Source organism: Cetorhinus maximus, chromosome 7 (genome assembly GCF_964194155.1).
Source record: "Cetorhinus maximus chromosome 7, sCetMax3.hap1.1, whole genome shotgun sequence".
NCBI lineage: Eukaryota > Metazoa > Chordata > Chondrichthyes > Lamniformes > Cetorhinidae > Cetorhinus > Cetorhinus maximus.
In genome coordinates, this window is record NC_135885.1 from 56,956,231 (window position 1) to 56,975,828 (window position 19,598).

The 19,598-nt window shown below is 48.4% G+C and overlaps 1 protein-coding gene across 2 annotated transcripts in view; it reads right to left on the reverse strand.

Annotated features, from left to right (window-relative positions):
* Positions 1 to 19,598, reverse strand: part of dync2h1 (dynein cytoplasmic 2 heavy chain 1) — a 766,235-nt gene that overhangs the window by 90,763 nt on the left and 655,874 nt on the right. For both annotated transcript variants that reach the window (XM_078545532.1, XM_078545531.1), the window contains exon 85: positions 12,363 to 12,572. In XM_078545532.1, coding sequence (XP_078401658.1) covers positions 12,363 to 12,572 — 210 coding nt within the window. The remainder of the gene's footprint in view (positions 1 to 12,362; positions 12,573 to 19,598) is intronic.

Sequence of the window (19,598 nt, forward strand, 5' to 3'; positions counted from 1 at the left end):
ATTGAATCATTGACGGCATTTGTCCTTTGCTGGTTGGGCAAGCAGATACTGCCCATGTTGAGGTCAGCCTGAGAGGGTGATGAAGAGATGTGTTTTGACCCCGCAGCATGTGTTACACTGAGTCCCACATGACTGGTTTGGGGGCAACCTGGAGGAGCTGCACCTAGTCGCTGTGTTTGAATTCCAGGACACGTCCAAGTCAGGGTGATGACATGCTGGGAGCGGAGCTTCAAGGTGGTGTGGCAACGAACCATCTGCTGCACTCTGCGTTCTACGTGCTTGCGCCTCCTTGCTGTGGAAGGATATACCGTGTGGTGCCTAATGTGATGGAGGCAGCATGTGTCCGGGGCGGTGCTGGGGAGCAGGCCTAGCATCTTTGTGTGAGTGTTTGGCAGCAGTGGAGTGAGGAGGCACTGGGGCCCTGATATGTCCCACTCTGGTTGGGATGGACCGTGCGCGAAGAGAGTCCATGTGCAATTTGCACTAATCAATGCTCGTCTCTCATTTTCAGGAGAAGAATGCTCATAATGCGGCAGAGCGTGTGAGGACTGGTGGCGGCCAGGCACAGATCGCCATTCTTAGCCACTTCGAGCAGGAGGCCCTGGATCTGGAGAAGCGCCATGCTCCAAGGTCCACTGGTGTCGGTGAGGCTGGGGTACCACGGCCAGGTATTTATGCCCAACAGTGAGGTCAGCATTGTTCTCCAAACAGCCATAGCACTGCTTAATGTTAATTGATTTAATTTTTCAACATGGCTTGACCATTGGTTATGGAAGGATGAGCGGATAATGATATGGGGGACAGGGATGTACTTTGGCATGTTAACCGATCCACTGTCCTTGTTCTTCATTTCAGTATCATCGGAGCAGGGCCGGGAGGAGCAGCAGCAGAGGCCCCCTCTCACACCTGAAGGGCCTGAAGTCCCACCAACATCACACCACTTCTGCGAGGCAGGCACCAGCAGAGATACGAGCACCTCAGTGGGAATGCGAACATCGGCAAGTGTCTCGGGGCACTGTGGTGAGGGCAATTCACAGTCGCTGGAGGAGCTGGTAGAGACAGAGTGCTGATGGTGCCATCAGTCGGAGGACTGCAGGGGACCAGGCACATGCTCAGTCGGTGCCTGATGATGTGCCTCTGGAGTCGTCCGCGATGCAGCAGGTGCAGGAAATGTGGCCGGGTGTGTGGGAGCATCTGGGGGAGATACATGATTCTCTGCTTGGCTTGGTCTCCCTGGTGGAGGAGTCTACGCAGACGATCGCCGAAGCAATGAGCCACATGTCCGAGCGCCATGCGTCCTCCATGGAGAGAGTGGCGGCTCTCGTGGACAGGCTACTCCAGGAGACCTGTCAGGGCTTCATGGGGATGCACTCTGACCAGCAAGCCCTCATGTCGGCATTGACCTCAGCTGGTCAGTGCCAGCGTGGGTTATGGTTTGGGCACCAAATATCCCAGCTCGGTGTCCATCCGTTCACGGTGAGCAGGGAGGTCCGAAGCGACCTCATGTCGGCACAGCAGCTGCCTGGAGTTTCTGCGGGCACCTCTCAGGGTGCTCCGGATGAGGGCGGCAGCTCCTCCGCCCCTCTCCCAGTGACCATAGCATCCGGTGAGGCTGCGACAACTGGGGAGATGCCAGCTGTGGAACTGGCAGCTCCCTCCCAGGCAGGGCCAGCACTGGCTCCAAGAGCCAGAGGACGACTGCCAAGGTCATCAGGCCAACAGGACAGCAGAGTCAGCAGGCTGTCTCAGATGCCACTCCGAGCGATGGGGCAGCACCAAAACGTAGCACCTGGAAATGAAAACATTAGGCACCTTAGGCACACCATGGGTTTTTCACTGGTACTTTTGTATTGGCCCGAGATGAGATGCTTATGATTTGTTTTGTTTTGTAACACTATTTTCTTTTTTTTGGAATAAGTTGGTTTGCTTGACATATTAAATTCAGATATGTCACCATGGCTGAGGGTGCCTCTTTTCTTCTGCATGTGTATGGTTTCCAAAACTGTAATGAGTGCTTTGTTGGACATTCAGCTTTATTAACAAGGCCCTTAGTGACTGTTCCTAACCTGGCAGATTTTGCACTTAGGTGTCGAGTATCGAGCCAACAGCCCAGGCTTGTCCTGGTGGTCCATCTGTGGTGTGCTAGCTGAAGGTTCATTGGATTAAAGCCTCCCCGGTGTCCTTGCCTACCTGGAGTGTGCCCGGGTCAGTGTCCACCCCCTGAGCATTTCCCTGTGTATGCTCATCCTTGGATTCACTGCTGGACTCATCGTGTGCAGCCGCAGCCACTGCGTCGACGTCTTCATCGTCCACTGCGTCCCCCCTTTCCAGCGCAAGATTGTGGAGAGCGCAGCATGCAACCACTATCACCGAGACACGATCTGGGGGGTAACACAGTGTGCCCCCTGAGCGGTCCAGGCATCTGAAGCGAATCTTGAGAAGACTGATGGCTCTCTCCACCACAGCCCTTGTGGTGCCCTGGCTCCTATTGTACCACTGCTCAGCTTCTGTTCTTGGTTGGCGGAGAAGCGTCATGAGCCACCTTCTGAGGGGATAGCCCTTGTCACCCAGAAGCCATTCATCAGGCCGGGCTGGAGCACTGAAGAGCGTCGGCACCTGGGAGTGTCTGAAGATGTAGGTGTCTTGGGAGCTGCCTGGGTACCTTGCACAGACTTGCAGAATCTGCATCCTGTGGTCACATGCTATCTGCACATTCATGGAGTGGAAGCCCTTCCTGTTGACGAAGGCACCAGGCTCACCTGCTGGAGCCTTGATGGCCACATGTGTGCAGTCTATAGCACCCTGGACGTGGGGGAAGCCAGCAGTGGCCGCGAAGCCTCTGGCTCACTGTGTCTGGCTTGCCTGGTCCCAACGGTAGTGGATGAAGGTCAATGTACACCTGGACAGAGCGTCTGTAACCTGCTTGACACAAGTGTGGACAGCTGATTGGGAGACACCGCAAAGATCACCCACCGACCGCTGAAAGGAGCCAGAGGCATACAAGTTGAGGGCAGCTGTGACCTTCAGAGCCACTGGCATGGGGTGTCCACCCACACAGTTAGCGCAGATCTCAGGCCCAATCATCTGACAGATGGAGGTCACTTTTTCCCTTGAGAGATGGAGCCTCCTTCGGCGCTGCACCTCAGACATACTGAGGTAGCTGCTTCGCCGCCTGTATACCCTGGCAGCAGGATAGTGGCATCTTCTGCGGCCTCTTCTGCCTTGGGCTACCTCTTGGCCCTGCTCCCCTTGTGCCTGTGCCTGTCCTCCCAAATGTGGCTCCCCTGGAGGCTGAATGTGCACTCCTGGCTCCTCCCACTTCTAGCCCTCCCTTCCTCCTCACAGGAGCTGCCTCCAGTGGACAGTTCAGCTCCCATTCCCAGGCTAAGGGAAGGCTTCCTGAAACCTGCCGGCCCAGAAAAGATTCCTCACTGCAGAGTGCTGACCTGAAGGTTACGAGTCCAGAAAAAGCAGCTGGTATACGTTTTGAAGTACTGCAGATCACACAGGCAAGTTTCCAAAACTTTCATAAATAAATACTTGACTGTGCACACGTGCGACCCCAGTGAGCCCTCTTATTCCGCCCGTGGATGAGGTTAATACAAATGTGTCCTACCCGCCTGCCCATTGCGCTCGTGCGCCGACCTGAAGATGGCACAGGCACCGAAAAATTGGCATTGACTGGGGAGTCAAGGGCTTTAAGTGGCCTGTTAATTAATGGTGGGCGCGTGTTGGACATCATCGTGCACCCGCCCAGCGAAATATCGCGATGGTGCTCAGTGACATCGAGATGCTCGCCTGACGTCACCGCGCATCATTTTACGCGCGTGCATGCGGGGCCCGCTCCCGCACGCCAACGGGAAAATTCTGCCTTTAGAAGAAATAGTTACTGTGGCGCCATCTTTAAAGCCTGCTCACAGAACCCAAACTGAGTGCCAGTCAGCTCCTGACATCATTACAACTTTGGTTCAAATGTGGACAAAAGAGATGAACCAAAGAGGTGAGGTGCCAGTGACTGCCCTTGACATCAAGGCAGTATTTGATCGAGTGTGGCGTCAAGGAGCCCCACAAAAACTGGAGTCCATGGGAATATGAGGGAAAACTCTCCACTGGTTGGAGAGCACAAGGGAAGTTGGTTGCGGTTGTTGGAAGTCAATCATCTCAGTTCCAGGACATCACTGCAGGAGTTCCTCAGGGTAGTGTCCTCGGCCCAACCATCTTCAGCTGCTTCATCAATGACCTTCCTTGCATCATAAGGTCAGAAGTAGGGATTTTCGCTGATGATTGCACAATGTTCAACACCATTCACATCTCCTCAGATACTGAAGCAGTCCATGCACAGATAGAACAAGACCTGGACAACATTCAGGATTGGGCTGACAACTTGCAAGTAACATTTGTGCCACACAAGTGCCAGACACTGACCATCCCCAACAAGAGAGAATCCAACTGTCTCCCATTGACATTTGATGGTATTAAAATCGTTGAATCACCCACTATCAACATCCTGGGGGTTACCATTGACCAGAAACTGAACTGGACTAGCCATACAAATACTGTGGCAACAAGAGCAGGTCAGAGGCTGGGAATTCTGCGGTGGGTAACTCACTTCCTCACTCCCTAAATCTGTCCATCATCTACAAGGCACAAGTCAGGAGTGTGATGGAATACTCTCCACTTGCTTGGATGAGTGCAGCTCCAACAACACTCAAGAAGCTTGACACCATCCAGGACAAAGCAGCCTGCTTGATTGGCACCCCATCCACAAACATTCACTCCCTCCACCGCCAACACACAATGGCAGCAGTGTGTACCATCTACAAGATGCACAGCAGGAACTCATCAAGGCTCCTTCAACAGCACCTTCCAAAACCGCGACCTCTATCACTTAGAAGGACAAGGGCAGCAGATGCCTGGGAACACCACGAATTGCAAGTTCTCTCCAAGCCAAGCACTATCCTAACTTGGAACTATATCACCGTTCCTTCACTGTCGCTAGGTCAAAATCCTGGAACTCCCTTCTTCAACGCATTGTGGGTGTACCAACACCACATGGACTGCAGCGGTTCAAGAAGGCAACTCACCACCACCATCTGAAGGACAATTAAAGATGGGAAATAAATGGAAAGGAAATCCTAGCCAGCAATGCCCACATTCTGTGAAAGAATTAAAAAATACTCTGATAGCGGTAAATGTGCCCATGTAGCACAACTATAGGTGGGGCCATTATTCATGGGAGTGAGGGTATGCTTTCTTACCCAGAAGCTTTGATATGATTTTCTTCCTTGATGAGCTCAAGGAGAGCTTAATGCATCATTAGGTATGATTCTCTGCATGTTGTCACACACAATTTGTACATTTGGGGGTGGAAGCCTTTCTGTTGACAGAGTTAACTAAAGCTTACAAAGCTACATGGATGGCACCCTGGATCTTGGGGTTGCCAAAAATGCTATAAAAAACTTTATGGGGAGAATTTTCTGCCTGTCAGGCAGGCGGAGCAAGAGTGGCCACAGGCGGGCGTGGACCTGATCGGCACCCACGATTGGGGCTGTGCCGCCATTTTGCGAGGACGGGCCAATTAAGACCTGCCCAGCGCATTTCCGACTCCCGTGAATAGCAGGAGTGTGCGGGCTGCGGCGGGCGTGCACAGGCCGCCGGGTCCAATGGCGACCCGGCATTCTGTTTAAAGGAAGGCCTGGCAGCCTCCTGTAGGCTGCTCACAACGTTCATGTCGAGGTCACACCGCAGGGGGTCTGCTGAGCAGGGCACACTGGAGGGATTGGGCATAGGAGCAGGGCAGGCTGCAGGATATGCCACAGGAGCAGGGCAGGGTGCAGGGTAGGCCAGCAGGGGGCCAATGTGCCCCTCGCTTTTCTGATGACTGTCTTGCTGCCCTCCTCAAGGAGGTGGCAGCATGGCAGGAAGTGTTGGTCCCCCAGGATGGGAGGAGGAGGCCCCCCCACATGACCTAGCGTGCCTGGGAGGAGATGGCGGAGGTGGTGAGCTCCCGCGACGTTGTGCGGCGCACCTGGATCCAGTGCTGTAAGCACTTCAACGATTTGTTGCGCTCTGGAAGGGTGAGTACCATGTTGGCATTGGGCATTTAACCCAGCAGGTAGCCTTAGCCTTTGAGGGCCACCCCCCAAAGTCTTACTGTTGTGATGCATTGAATCATGTTGGGCATTTCTTGTATGCTGGCTGGGCAAGCAGACAGTGCCCATGCTCAGATCAGCCTAAGCAGGTCATGAGGAGATGAGTTCTCCCCCGCACCATGTGTTGCTCTTAGTCGCACATGACTAGTCTGGAGGCAACCTGCAGGAGATGCAGCTAGGCGCATACTCAGAACTCCAGCACATGTCCTAATCACGGTGATGAGATTGTGGAAGGGGAGCCTCAAGGTCTCGTGGCCAAGAGCCATCTGCTGCCCTTGATGCTGCACGTAGTTGCACCTCCTTGCTATGGGAGCTAAGACCATGTGTTTCCTAAAGTGATGGACGCAGAATGTGTCCAAGGTGGCCGTTGGGGGTGGGGGTGGGGTTTGGGAGCAGGCGTACTATATTTTTGTGACTGATCAGCAGTAGCAGGGAGAGGAGGCACTGGGGGCCTGAGATGGGCCACTGTGGTTGAGGTGCGGTGTGCGCGTGCAGAGTCCTTGTGCGATTAGCTGCTATGAATGGTCTTCTCTGTTTATCAGGGGGAGAGTGCTCACAATGCATGTGAGCGTTCGCGGACTGGAGGTGGACAGGCCCAGCTCATGACTTTAAGCCATTTCGAGCAGGGGACCCTGGAGCTTGAGAGGCATAATGTGCCCAGGTCCACAGGTGTCAGTGAGGCTGGGGTGTAATGGCCAGGTGTTTGAGGTCAACAGTGACACCCGCTCTGTCTTCCCACCATCCATAGCACTGATGATTGTTTGATTTGTTATTGTTGCAACATTGTTCATTCACAGACTGATAGAGTCAGAGGTGTGGGTCACAGACGAAGGTCCCTTGGCCCTTCAAAGAAGCGCATGTCAAGCACCTTCCAAAGTCGCCTTACCCCATTTCCAACCACTATCCCCATGGCCTTGTATGCCATGGCATCGCAACTGCACATCCAAATACTTACTACATGTTAGGAGGGTTTCTGCGTCCACCACCCTTTCAGCCAGTGCATCACACATTACTGTGTGCAAAAGTTGCTCGTCACATCACCTGTCAACCTCAAGCCCATTACCTTAAATCAATGCCACCAGGTTACTCATCCCTCCGCCAAGGGAAAAAGTTCCTTTCTGTCAACCCTATTTATGCCCCTCAATGTTATAAACCTCAATAAGGTCACGCCTCAATCTCCTCTGCTCCAGGGGAAATAACCCCAGTTTATTTCCAACTCTCTTCATAAGTCAAACTCTCCAGGCCAGCCAGCACCCTGGTCAATGACCTCTGCACTCTCTCTACTCCAATCACATCCCTCCTGTGAAGTGCATATCACAACTGCACGCAGAGCTATAGCCATGGCCTAGGCAGCGTTTTCTGCACTTGCAACATGACCTCCCTGTTCCTATATTCTATTCCTCGGCTAATAAAGGCAAGTATGGCATATACTTTATTAAACACCTTATGTACCAGTCCTGCTACCTTAACGGGCCTGTCGACATGCCCAGCAAGGGCCCTCTGATCCTCCTTACTTTCCACGGTCCGACCATTCCTCGTGTATTCCCATACCTTGTTTCTCCTGCCCAAGTGCATTACCTCACACTTATCCACATAACATTCCATTTGGCATTCCTTAGGCAATCTGACCAGCCCATATGTATCTGCCTGTAATGTTAGGATATCTTCCTGACTATTTGCCACCCCACCAATATTCGTCTCCATAGGTTCTGGAAGGTTGAGCACATAATGAGTCAGGGGGAAAGGGATGAAGTGTGCACGCTAACTGATCCACTGTCCTCGTTGTTAATTTCAGCATCGTCAGAACCTGTCCACCAGGAACAATTCCAGATGCCCCCTCTCACACCTGAGGGCCCTCAACTGTCACTTGCGTCACACCATTTCTGCAAGGCAGGCACCAGCGCAGATATTAGCGCCTTGGTGGAAATTGCAACATTGGCAAGTGTCCTGGGGCACAGTGAAGAGGGCACTTCACAGTCGCTGGAGGAGCCGGCAGAGACAGAAAGTGACGATGGCGCCAACAGTCGGAGGACTGCAGGGGACCAGGCACATGCTCAGTCAGTGCGTGATGATGTGCCTCTGCAGTCGTCTGCGATGTAGCAGCTGCAGGAAATGCGGCCGGGTGTGCGGGAGCATCTGGGAGTGATGCATGAGACTATGCTTCACTTGCGGAGCATCAGTGATGCTATGAGCCTCATGTCAGAGCGTCATGCTTCCTCCATGGAGAGAGACTCACATGGAGAGGGGCCTCCAGGAGAACAAGCAGCTTCCCCTGGGGATTCACTCGGACCTGCAAGCCCTCACAGTGTCAGTGGCCACAGCTGGTCATTGCCAATGTGGGAGATGGTGTGGGCTTCAAGCTTCCCAGCTTGTTGCCCATCCATCGACGGTGAGCAGGGAGGTCCAGGGCGACCTCACGTCGGCGGAGCAGCTGCCTGGCGTATCTGCGGGCTCCTCTTAAGGCGCTGCAGATGAGGGCAACAGCTGCTCCGCCCCTCTCCCACCGGGTGAGGCTGCGATGATTGGGGGGATGCCAGCTATGGAACAGGCAGATCCCTCTCAGGCGGGGTCAGCACAGGCTCCACGGGCCAGAAGACAGCCGCCAAGGTCATTGAGGCCAACAGGACAGCAGAGTCAGCAAGCTGGCTCAGATGCCACTCCGAGCGATGCGGCGGCACCAAGATGTAGGGCCTGTAAACATAAGCATAAGGAACCTTAGGCACACCACGGGTTTCTCACTGATGCTTTTGTGTTGGCCTTAGATTAGGGAATTATTATTTGTTCATGCTTGAAAAATGTTTTGTTTTGACTTTGTGTGACCTTATGATGGTGAAAATTAAAACCAGATGTGTTACCATGGCTGAGGGTGGCTCCTTTGTTCTGCATTTGTATGTTTTACATAGGTGTCATGAGTGTTTGAGTGGACATTGAAGTTTATGTCCAAAACTCTTAGTTGCAGCTGATGAAGTGGCAGATTTAGCATTTAAGTGCCGAGTCTGGAAGTGCCAGGCAAGGCTGGTCCTCCTGATCCATTTGTGTGAAGCTAGCTGAAGGTTCGTTGGATTAAAGTCTCCCAGGTGTCCCTGCCTCCTTGGTGTAGTCCCGGGTCAGCATTTAGCCCCTCAGCATTCCCCTGTGCTTCCTCATCCTCAGAATCAGTGCTGGACTCATCGTGTGCGGCCACATCCACTGCGTCAATGTCTTCATTGTCCACCGCGTCCCCTCTTTCCAGCGCAAGATTGTGGAGAGCGCAGCATGCATCCACTATCACCGAGACACGATCTGGGGGGTACTGGAGTGCGCCCCCTGAGCGGTCCGAGCATCGGAGGCGCATCTTGAGAAGACCGATGCTTCTCTCCACCACAGACCTTGTGAAGACGTGGCTCCTATTGTAGCGCTTCTCAGCTTCTGATATTGGGTGGCAGAGAGGCGTCATGAGCCACCTTCAGAGGGGATAGCCCTTGTCATCCATCGAGCCAAGCCGGAGCACGAAAGAGCCCGGGCACCTGGGAGTGTCTGAGGATGTAGGCGTCATGGAAGCTGCCTGGGTACCTAGCACAGATTTATAGAATCAGCATCCTGTGATCACACACTATCTGCACGTTCATGGAGTGGAAGCCCTTCCTGTTGACGAAGACACTGGGCTCACATGCTGGCGCCTTGATGGCCACATGTGTGCAGTCTATAGCACCCTGGGCGCAGGGGAAGCCAGCAATGGCCGCAAAGCCTCTGGCCCGCTGTGTCTGGCTTGCCTGGTCCCAGCGGAAGTGGATGAAGGTCAATGCCCGTCTGAACAGAGCGTCTGTAACCTGCTTGACACAAGCATGCACAGTTGATTGGCAGACACCGCACAGATCACCCACCGAGCCCTGGAAGGAGCCAGATGCATAGAAGTTGAGGGCAACTGTGGCCTTCAGAGCTCCTGGCATGGGGTGTCTGCCCACACAGTTAGGAGAGATCTCAGGGCCAATCATCTGACAGATGTAGTTGACTGTCTCCCTTGACAGTCGGAGCCTCCTTCGGCACTGCACCTCAGTCATATTGAGGTAGCTGCTTCGCCGCCTGTATACCCTGGCAGCAGGATAGTGGCATCTTCTGCAGCCCCTTCCACCTTGGACTACCTCTTGACCCTGTGCCCCTTGTGCCTGCCCCTGTACTCCCAAAGGTGGCTACCCTGGAGACTGATTGTGCACTCCTGGCCTCCTCCTTATTCTAGCCCTCTCTACCTCCTCAGAGGAGCTGCCTCCAGTGGACATGTCAGAACTCATACCCAGGCTAAAGGGAGCCCTCTGGAAAGCTGCAGGCCCGATAAAGATTATTGACTGCAGAGTGCTAACCTGAAGGTTCAATGTACACAGAGAGCTGCTGGAATTTGTTCTGAACTGCTACATGTCACCCAGGCAAGTTTAAAAAACTTTCTGCAATAAATATTCAGAGACCAGATTGATAACACAACTGAGCCCTCTTATCCCGCCTGTGGATGAGTTTTATTAAAAAGTCGCTTACCCGCCTGTCCATTGCGCCCATGCGCTGACCTGAAGATCTCACGGGCGCCTGAAAATCAGCATCGATTGATGATTTAAGGGCCTTAACTAGCCCGTTAATTAATGGCGGGCGTGCGTTGAACTTCATCGCGTGCCCGCCCAGCAAAATATTGCGATGGCGCACGGTGACGTCAGGACGCTCGCCCGACATCACCTCGTGTCATTTTACGCACTAACGTGCGGGGCCCACCCCCTGCATGTCAAGCAGAAAATTCTGCCCTATGGTCTTATCTTGCTCCTGTGTTGTGATGCAGTCAATGAAGTCCCCTGCACACTTAAAGGTATGTTAATTACCTGATGAATACATGCCCAAATTGCACTGTGTGATAATACAGAAATGATCCTTGTCTACCCAAAATGACCTGGTGTGCTCAGGCTTGGCACAGTTAACATCTTCATAAACACCGCCACGGCAGAGCAGGCAGGTGACTATGGCAACTTGTTTTCATGCATTAAGCAACGCAGCTTCCCTACTGCCTTTTTGGTGAACCCTACCAAACGAGTATACATGTTCTCTAAGATCTTCATATTCCCTTGACTGTTTTTATGTTCTGGGGGGGGGAGTGGTTGTTGGGAGGGGAGGGGATGCTATTATTTGGTGGATGCAGCTTAAAAATTTCCTTAGTCTTTTCTGCATCCTCTCCTACTCCTCTTCTGTGATAATAGTATGCAATGTTATGCCCATAAGGACAGACATTCCTGCTCCTGAGAAACCCTCACTGTGGATTAGAGGGAAGGTTACCATCTCCCAGTGGTCTCTCACTCCCACAGATAGTTAGAAACAAGTCTATTATATCAATGTGCATTGGGATAGGCTGGGAAAGCGGATTTCAGATAGGAGATCAGCTATGATTTTATTGAATGAAAGAACAGGCTCAAGAGATCAGATAGCCTCCTCTTGCTCCTATTTCTTATGTTATTAGGTAGGCTGATTGCCAAAAAAAACCCCCAAAATGTTGTTTCTGCTGCAATGATCTTAACTCAAACTTTCAGCTTTTTTCAGGCGCAAAAACCCTCACTTTTGCCAGTCTCATTTAATCATAAGAGCAGCTGGAGCCTGTATCTCTCATTCTAATGTACTCTTAATGCATTAAAAACATAAATCCAAAGAATTAGAGGGCTGTAACAGCATTGGCCTTCATTACAATACATGGTAATTAGATTCATTAGAATTTTACAGATGAATCATAGGAAGGGTCAAGTCATGCTAGGAAATTTGAGGGGATTGACTTTGGGGAAAAATAATCAGACTTCTACTTCAATTAGCTGTCCATAAAAGGTATTTGCTAAATTTATTACAGCAGACCTGCTGAAAATAGCGTGGAGTTTTTAAAAAAAACACTCCAGTTAACTCGATGAAACATTTAACTTAATTTTTAAGCTTATGAAATCATCTGTACATGTTAGTAATAAAATGTTTTGCATGAGTCAGGAAGTACTTTATTTTTATCCAACTATTTCTTGAATGTCAACTGTTTCTATATTATTGACTGCATCTACTTGGACAGGATTATTTTGTTTATTTCACATCTATTAGATTTGTCAAAAAAGCATAACCAAACATAAAACTCTGGGAGTAAACAGTCAATGTATGATTGTCTAAAGTTCAATGAACAAAATATGCATAATGAAATAATAATACATTTTTCAGAAGGGCAATCTGTACCTCTTGATTCATTAATGCAGTGCCCAGCTTCTGTACAGAAGACGTCAGTAAAGATGTTCCTCTTATCACTTTGCTCATTGCTGCCAAAGACTGATGGATGCTTTGAACCAGGCGGATGGCATTGTATTGTTCCAAGATTATGAATGACTGGATTGGGGAGCCCTGCTTCTCATTGGGAGGGAAAATCTTTTGATGAATCAGTTGAGAGCCCTGGAAAGAAAATAAGGGAGATTTTAATAACAATAAAAAAAATGCTTATGGAAAATTTAGATTTTCTATTTTGTAAAAGATGTTTAGAGGTTTCTTTCATACTCAATTTAATGCCTAGATATTGAACACTGTGGCAACAATTTTAAAATATTGAAGTCAATGGAGAGCAATATTGGGCCGAACCCAGTGAGAAAAGATAAAATTGCTTTCTGAAAGTCAGAAACAGCATGAGTTAGATCTTTACTGTCCCAACAATATAACCCCATTTTGAATCAGGTCCCACAAACACCAGTGTCAAATTTTAATTTCTCACACCAGTTGTCCATGTAACACCTCAACCAAAAGGTGGCATCTCTGACAATGCAACATTCCCTCGGTAGTGCACTCGAGTGCCAGTTTGTTTATGTTCTCAAGTCTTGGGTGGGGCTTTACCATAGAATCATACAATGGTACTGCAAAGAAAGAGGTCATTCAGTCCATCATGTCTGAGATAGAGCTATCCAAAGAATGCTACTCCTCTACTCTTTCCTCATAGCCCTGTACATTTTTTAAAATTCCCTTTGGAAGTTACTACTGAATCTCCTTCCATCACTGTTTCAGGCAGTGCATTCCAGATCACAACCAAGTAAAAAAAAAATCATGTCAGCTCTGGCTTTTTGCTAATCATTTTCAATCTATGTCCACTGGCTACCAACATGTCTGCAGCTTCTCCTTATTCAGTTTCTCCTTATTTACCACTACTCTATCAAAACCCCTCATAATTTTGAACATGTATATCTAATCTCCTCTTAGCCTTTTCTGCTTTAGGAGAACAATCCCAGCTTCTCCACATATCTGAAGTTCTGTATCCCTGTTTCCATTCCAGTAAATCCCTTCCAAACTTTCTCTAAGTCTTTGACATCCTTCTTGAAGTGTTGTGCCCAGGATTAAACACAATACTCCTGTTTAGGTCTAATGGGTGTAAGATAAACTCATCAGTTACAGGCTAGTCAGTTTAACCTCGATAGTGGAAAAATTTCTAAAAACGATAATCAGGAACAAAATTAATAGTTATTTGGACAATCGTAGATTAATTAAGAAAAGCCAGCATGAATTTGTTAAAGGCAAATCGTGTTTAACTAATTTGTTTGGATTTTTTGATAAAGTATCAGCAAGTGTTGATGAGATGTACATGAATTTCCAAAAGGCGTTTGAAAAGATCATAAGGAATCGGAGAAGTAGGCCATTTGGCCCCTTGAGACTACTTCGCTATTCAATAAGATAATGCTAATTTGATTGTGGCCTGAACTCCGCTTTCCTGCTTGCTCCCCCACCCCCCCAATAACCCTTAACTCCCTTGTTGATCAATAATCTGTTTAACTCAGCCTTGAATGTATCCAGTGCTCTCTCAGGAAGAGAATTCTAAAAACTAACGATTCAATGAGAGAAGAAATTTTTCCTTATCTCAGTCTTAAATGGGGGACCCCTAATTTTTAAACCGTGTCCCCCGATTCTAGATTCCCCCACAAGGGGAAATATCTTCTCAGCATCTACCCTGTCAAGCCCCCTTGGAGTCTTATAAGTTTCAATAAGATCACCTCTAAATCTTCTAAACTCCAATAAGTATAGGTCCAAACTGCTCAACCTTTCCTCATAAGGCAACACCTTCATCTCAGCATTTACTGTATGAATGCACCGGGAGACTACAAGGCAACATGTTTTGAGTTTGTGCAAATAACTACCACTCTGAGTTTACCCTATCTCAAGTTTGCTGTGGGGTTATTTATAGAAATTGGATCAGACCAAAACTGAGGGGTTTGGAAAAATGCCACCGCTTACAAGGGCAGAATTCAAATTCAAAACACTTATCTGTTTACCGAGAGGTGGTGAGAGGAGAAATCAGGGCTGTTTAAATTAAACTACCCCCTGACTCTAACTACAAGCTCAATTCAAATACTAAAATCAAAATTTTATACCTGTACAGCTGGAAGTTCACTGCTGCCATTATAAAGAACAGTGTCTGTGATAAAGGTCAAAATTAAATAAGTCATATTTGAGAACCCAGGTTCAAGTGTTAGGGTGCTTGTTCAAAAGGTGAGGGCATGGGGGAAGGTACTTTTTCCAGCTGATTGTCAGTAATGCAGCAAGTTAACTGAGGGGGTGACTAAGATAGCAAACTTCCAGAATATCATCCCCAGAACCTGAATTCAGTGTAGGAAACAGTCGCGCACTTTTATTTGTTGCTGGCTGCCTTCACAACAGGCATTCAGTCTTCACCTGGTAGCAAATATTAAATATTGCGCTACTGAGATGGGTGCTTTCTCAATTCACAGTTCAGCCATTTCCTTTCCATTCATTCCTTCCCCATCTTGCTCACAAATCAGTGCTTCTTACTCTCAGGATGCAGAACTGTATGAAGAAGTCCCACACATACGCTCATCCCTTTTCATCCACCAATTCTCCTTCTCTTCCCACAGGACAAAAATGACTCTGAATATAAAATTGAGGAGCAAAAACAGGCGAAGGCCAGCATCCAGGCCCTCACCAAGATGAAGCTCGCAACAATGGATATTATCAGGCCACCAAGAGTGAATAGAAAGGCTGGGGCTTGCATTCCGTAGTGTGCCTGGCTATTACTCGTATTTCCTCTGTGACATCTAACAATTACACATTCAAGCAGCCAGTCAACTTCTGCTACATCCATGATACCAAATGGATTGGGGATACCAATCACTCCTTCACTCACCTATTTCCCCAAATTAACTACGCTGTTGAAACAGTACTTTTTTGGGCTGGTCTCAGTGCTACTTCATGTGTAATCAAAAGCTTTCTGTACTTAATCGAGCATACAGTCCAAAAACATGCGTCAGCCACTGGTGACCAGGTAACCAGTTTTAACCAACCACTGATTAACTGTGCAGCTTGTTTACCACTAAGGCTGTGAAAGAAACTTTAAGTTAAGGTTAAAGTAAAGATGAACGCTAAATTTTTTAAAAAGCTTGATTTTAGAAAGAGATCAATCCTTAAACTTCCCCCATTCACCAAGTTACCTGAGTTAAGTATTTATATAATACTTAAGTATTAAGTATTCCGTTGAGTTTGACTCTGTGTTACTTGCTTCTACTCAATCTATTCATTCGCCACAAACTATGAGTTCCACATATTTTGTTGCCTCCCTGGTCCCAGGGTAAAGGACATTATGTAGAGGGTTCGGAATATTCTGCAGGGGGAAGGGAATGAGCCAGATGTTGTGGTACATGCCAGTACCAATGGCATACAGAGAGTTGACATTCAGGTCCTATGGTCAGATTTCCAGGAATGAGGGAGGGGGTTAACAACTAGGACCTCAAACGTAGTCATCTTTGGATTACTATCAGTGTCACGTGCTAGTAAGAGTAGAAATATGAAGATAGCAGGATCAACGTTTTGCCTGAGGCATGGTGCACGAGGGAGGGCTTCAGATTCTTGGGAGATTGGGACTGGTTCTGGGCAGGGGGCATCTATTCAAAAGGGAGGAGTCAATAGGACAGGAACCAATGTGCTCACAGCAAGGTTCACTATTGTGGTTGGAGAGGGTTCAAACTAAATTGGCGGGGGTGGGGGTGCATCGGTGGTAACAAGCATATACAAGTAGAAAAGGAATAAGGTGCATAAAGTAGTGAGAGTATTGCATAGTTATAGAGATGGAAGTAGTACCCTACATTAGGTAATACCCTACGTTACAGCAGACTAAGAAGACTACAAATAATACAAATACATGGTTACAACGCATGTATATAAATGCACAAAGTGCAGTGAATAAGGTTACTGAGCTATAAGCACAGATATTGAATTTGATGTAGTGGCAATAGCAGAAACGTGGCTTTAAAATGGTGAGGACTGGGCGCTTGATATTCAAGGATACAAAATGTTTAGAAAAGATAGGGAAGGAAAAAAAGAGTGGTGAGGTAGCAGTACTGATCAGAGAAGACATTGCTGTGTTGAAAAGAGAGGATATCTTTGAGAGGGCAAAGAGAGAAATTTTGTTATAGTTGAAAAGCGAAAAGGGGGGTGGTCACAATACTTGGGGTATTCTATCGGCCTCTAAATAATGAGAGAGAAATAGAGGAGCAAATGTGCAGGGAAATCACAGAGATGTGCACAAACTATAGAGCAGTGATATTGGGACCCAATTACCAGTTGGGATAATGGTACAGTAAAGGGTAAGGAGGGAGAAGAATTTTTGAAATGTATTCAGGAGAATTTCCTTGACTAGTATGTTCTCAATCCAACCGGAAAGGAGGCATTGCTATAACTGGTGCTTGGGAATGAGGTGGGCCAAGTGGACCAAGTATCTGAGGGGGAACACTTGGGTAAGAGTGATAATTGTATCATAAACTTAAGATTAGCAATGGAGAAGAGCAAGGAGCTATCTAAACTAGAACTTCTAAATTAGAAAAGAGCTAACTTCAAGTGGATGAGAGGGAATCTAGCCAGGGTAAAGTGGAACCAAAGACTGACAGGAAAAGCCAAAAGGGAGCAATGGGTAATTGTTAAGGAGATATTTTCAGATACAGGCTAGGTATTCCAACATGGGTGAAGGGTAAGGAAACCAAAGCCAGGGCTCCTTGGATGATGAAGGAGATAGAAAATACCAGGAAACCAAAAAAATGTGCATGATGCATGTCCAATGAATTCTTCAAGCGACGACCAGGCCAAATACAATAAGTTAAGAGGGGAAGTGAAGAGGAAAAAAAAGACTGGAACAGAGAGAATATGAGAATTGAATAGTAGTTAAGATAAAAGGGAATACAAAAATATTTTACTGGCATGTAAATAGTAAGCAGGTACTAAGAGGTAGTGGGGGGACAGGGGTGAGGGTGGGGGGATGGTGCTCTTTGGTGCTTCGGCTGATAAGTGGCAAGTAACATCCATGCCACATAAGTGCCAAGCAATAACACTTTCCAACAAGAGAGAGCTAACCTTCTCCCCTTGACATTCAATGGCATTGCACCTCACCATTCTGATGGGCAAAAGTCTGAGGTGATATCCCAGAGAACAGCTAAGGGCCCTGGGCCACAAGCCCATCATCGAGGGACTGAACTAGGGGACAACTTCAAAACACAGAAGAGATCGGGGAGGAGAAGAGCCCTGGGCTACAGAAATGGGTCTGAATTTTTCCCGCGTTGGGCAGGCTCGGCGGGAGCGGTTGCGGAGCCACCGCCACCGGCGATTGGCCCTGCACCGCCATTTTACGCAGGCGGGCCAATTAAGGCCCGCCCAGCATAATACAGGAGCGGTAGCAGCGCTACCTGTGCGGGCTGGGGTAGGAGGGAGAGTCGGGGCCAGCGCTCTTTCATGCATGCGAAAGAGTGCTTCAGTCTCCCTGAGGCACAGAGCTGCCTCAGGGAGATTGAAGCGCTTTTGAAATAAATAAATAAATGGAATAAAAATTTAATGAAACAGGTCCCCTCATGTGACAAATGGGACATGTTTTTATATTTCAGGAAAAATTTTTATTCAATTTGCTAAAGCTTTAGGAAACCTCATCCCACTCGTGGATGAGATTTCCTAAAAAATGTAAAGGCCGCTTGGCCTTTTCGCTTGCCCACCAACCATTTGGTTGGATGGGCAGCGTAAATTTGAAATTAATTAGTTCTTTAATGGCCTTAATAGGCCTTGTAATTATTGGAGCACGCGCAGCCAACTCCGGCGTGAGCCCACTGAACAAAACATTGCGAGACAGCGCGATGACTTATGGACGCACGCCCGACGTCATCGCGCGTCATTTTACGTGCTGGCGTATTGGGCCCGCCCCGCATGCCAACTGAAAAATCCTGGCCATGGTGTCTGTCTGTGGCCTTGGGACCTTAACCCCCCCGACCTCATCTCTAAATCCTGAAGTTGAAATGCAAGTACTCACCTAAAAAAGCTCCACTCCTACAGGCACAAGAAGCACATGACTCCGAAGTCCAAGCAGAAGACACAGCACACCCGACCACCCACGACTCTCCAACTTCAAGTCCAATCACAAGGTGCGAAACAAGGCATGTTCTACTGGGCCATTGATTGCTGTTGTCAGATGTATGTATGTAGTCTGTCAATCGGGATGATCCACATACCTGATTGGCTTCTTTGAACATTGACCATTCTGAATGACATGCTACTCAGCCAATGAGCACCAGGCCCCCTGCCGAGAGCCCGGGCCCTGGTTATTTGGTGGGTGCCAAGCTGACAGCTGTCATTTTCCCATTATTTTGGCATGCAAACACTTCTGCTTCTGCTAGGGCATTCACGAACCATAGTTTGGGAATCACTGATCTACAAGATGCACTGCAGCAACTCACCAACACTCCTTCAACAGCTCCTTCCAAGCCCAAGACCTCTACCACCTTTCAGGACAAGGGCAGCAGATGTATGGAAACAACACCACCTACCTTCTAAGCCACACACCATCCTGACTTGGAACTATATCGCCATTCCATTATCGCCGGGACAAAATCTTGGAACTCCATACCTAACAACACTGTGGGTGCACCTACCCCCCATGGACTGCAGCAGTTGAAGAAAGCAGCTCACCACCACGTTCTCAAGGGCAATTAGGGATGGGCAACAAATGCTGGCCCAGCCAGTGAGGCCCAAATCCCATGAATGAATAAATAAAAGGTGATATATGCTTCGAGGTGCAGGGCATGACTTGAATATTTAACCAGTACTTTGAATTGGTGTTTACTAAAGAAGAGGATTCTGACAAAATATCAATAGAAGTGATGGTGGTACAGGCAATGGATGGGGGAAAATTGATAGGAAGGATGTACTTGAAAGGCTGCCTTTGCTTATAATTGATAAGTTGCCTGCTCCAGATGGCTTGCATCCCAGGCTGCTAAAGGAAGTGCGAGTGGAGATAGCGGAAGGCTTGTCATATAGTCTTCCAATCTTCCTAGACAGAAGGGAAGTGCCAGAGGATTGGAGAGTGGCAAAAGTGACATCCTTACTCAAGAAAGTTTGTAAGGACACTCCTGGTAACTATAAGCTGGTCAGTAGAATATCTGTGTGTGGGTAAAGTTT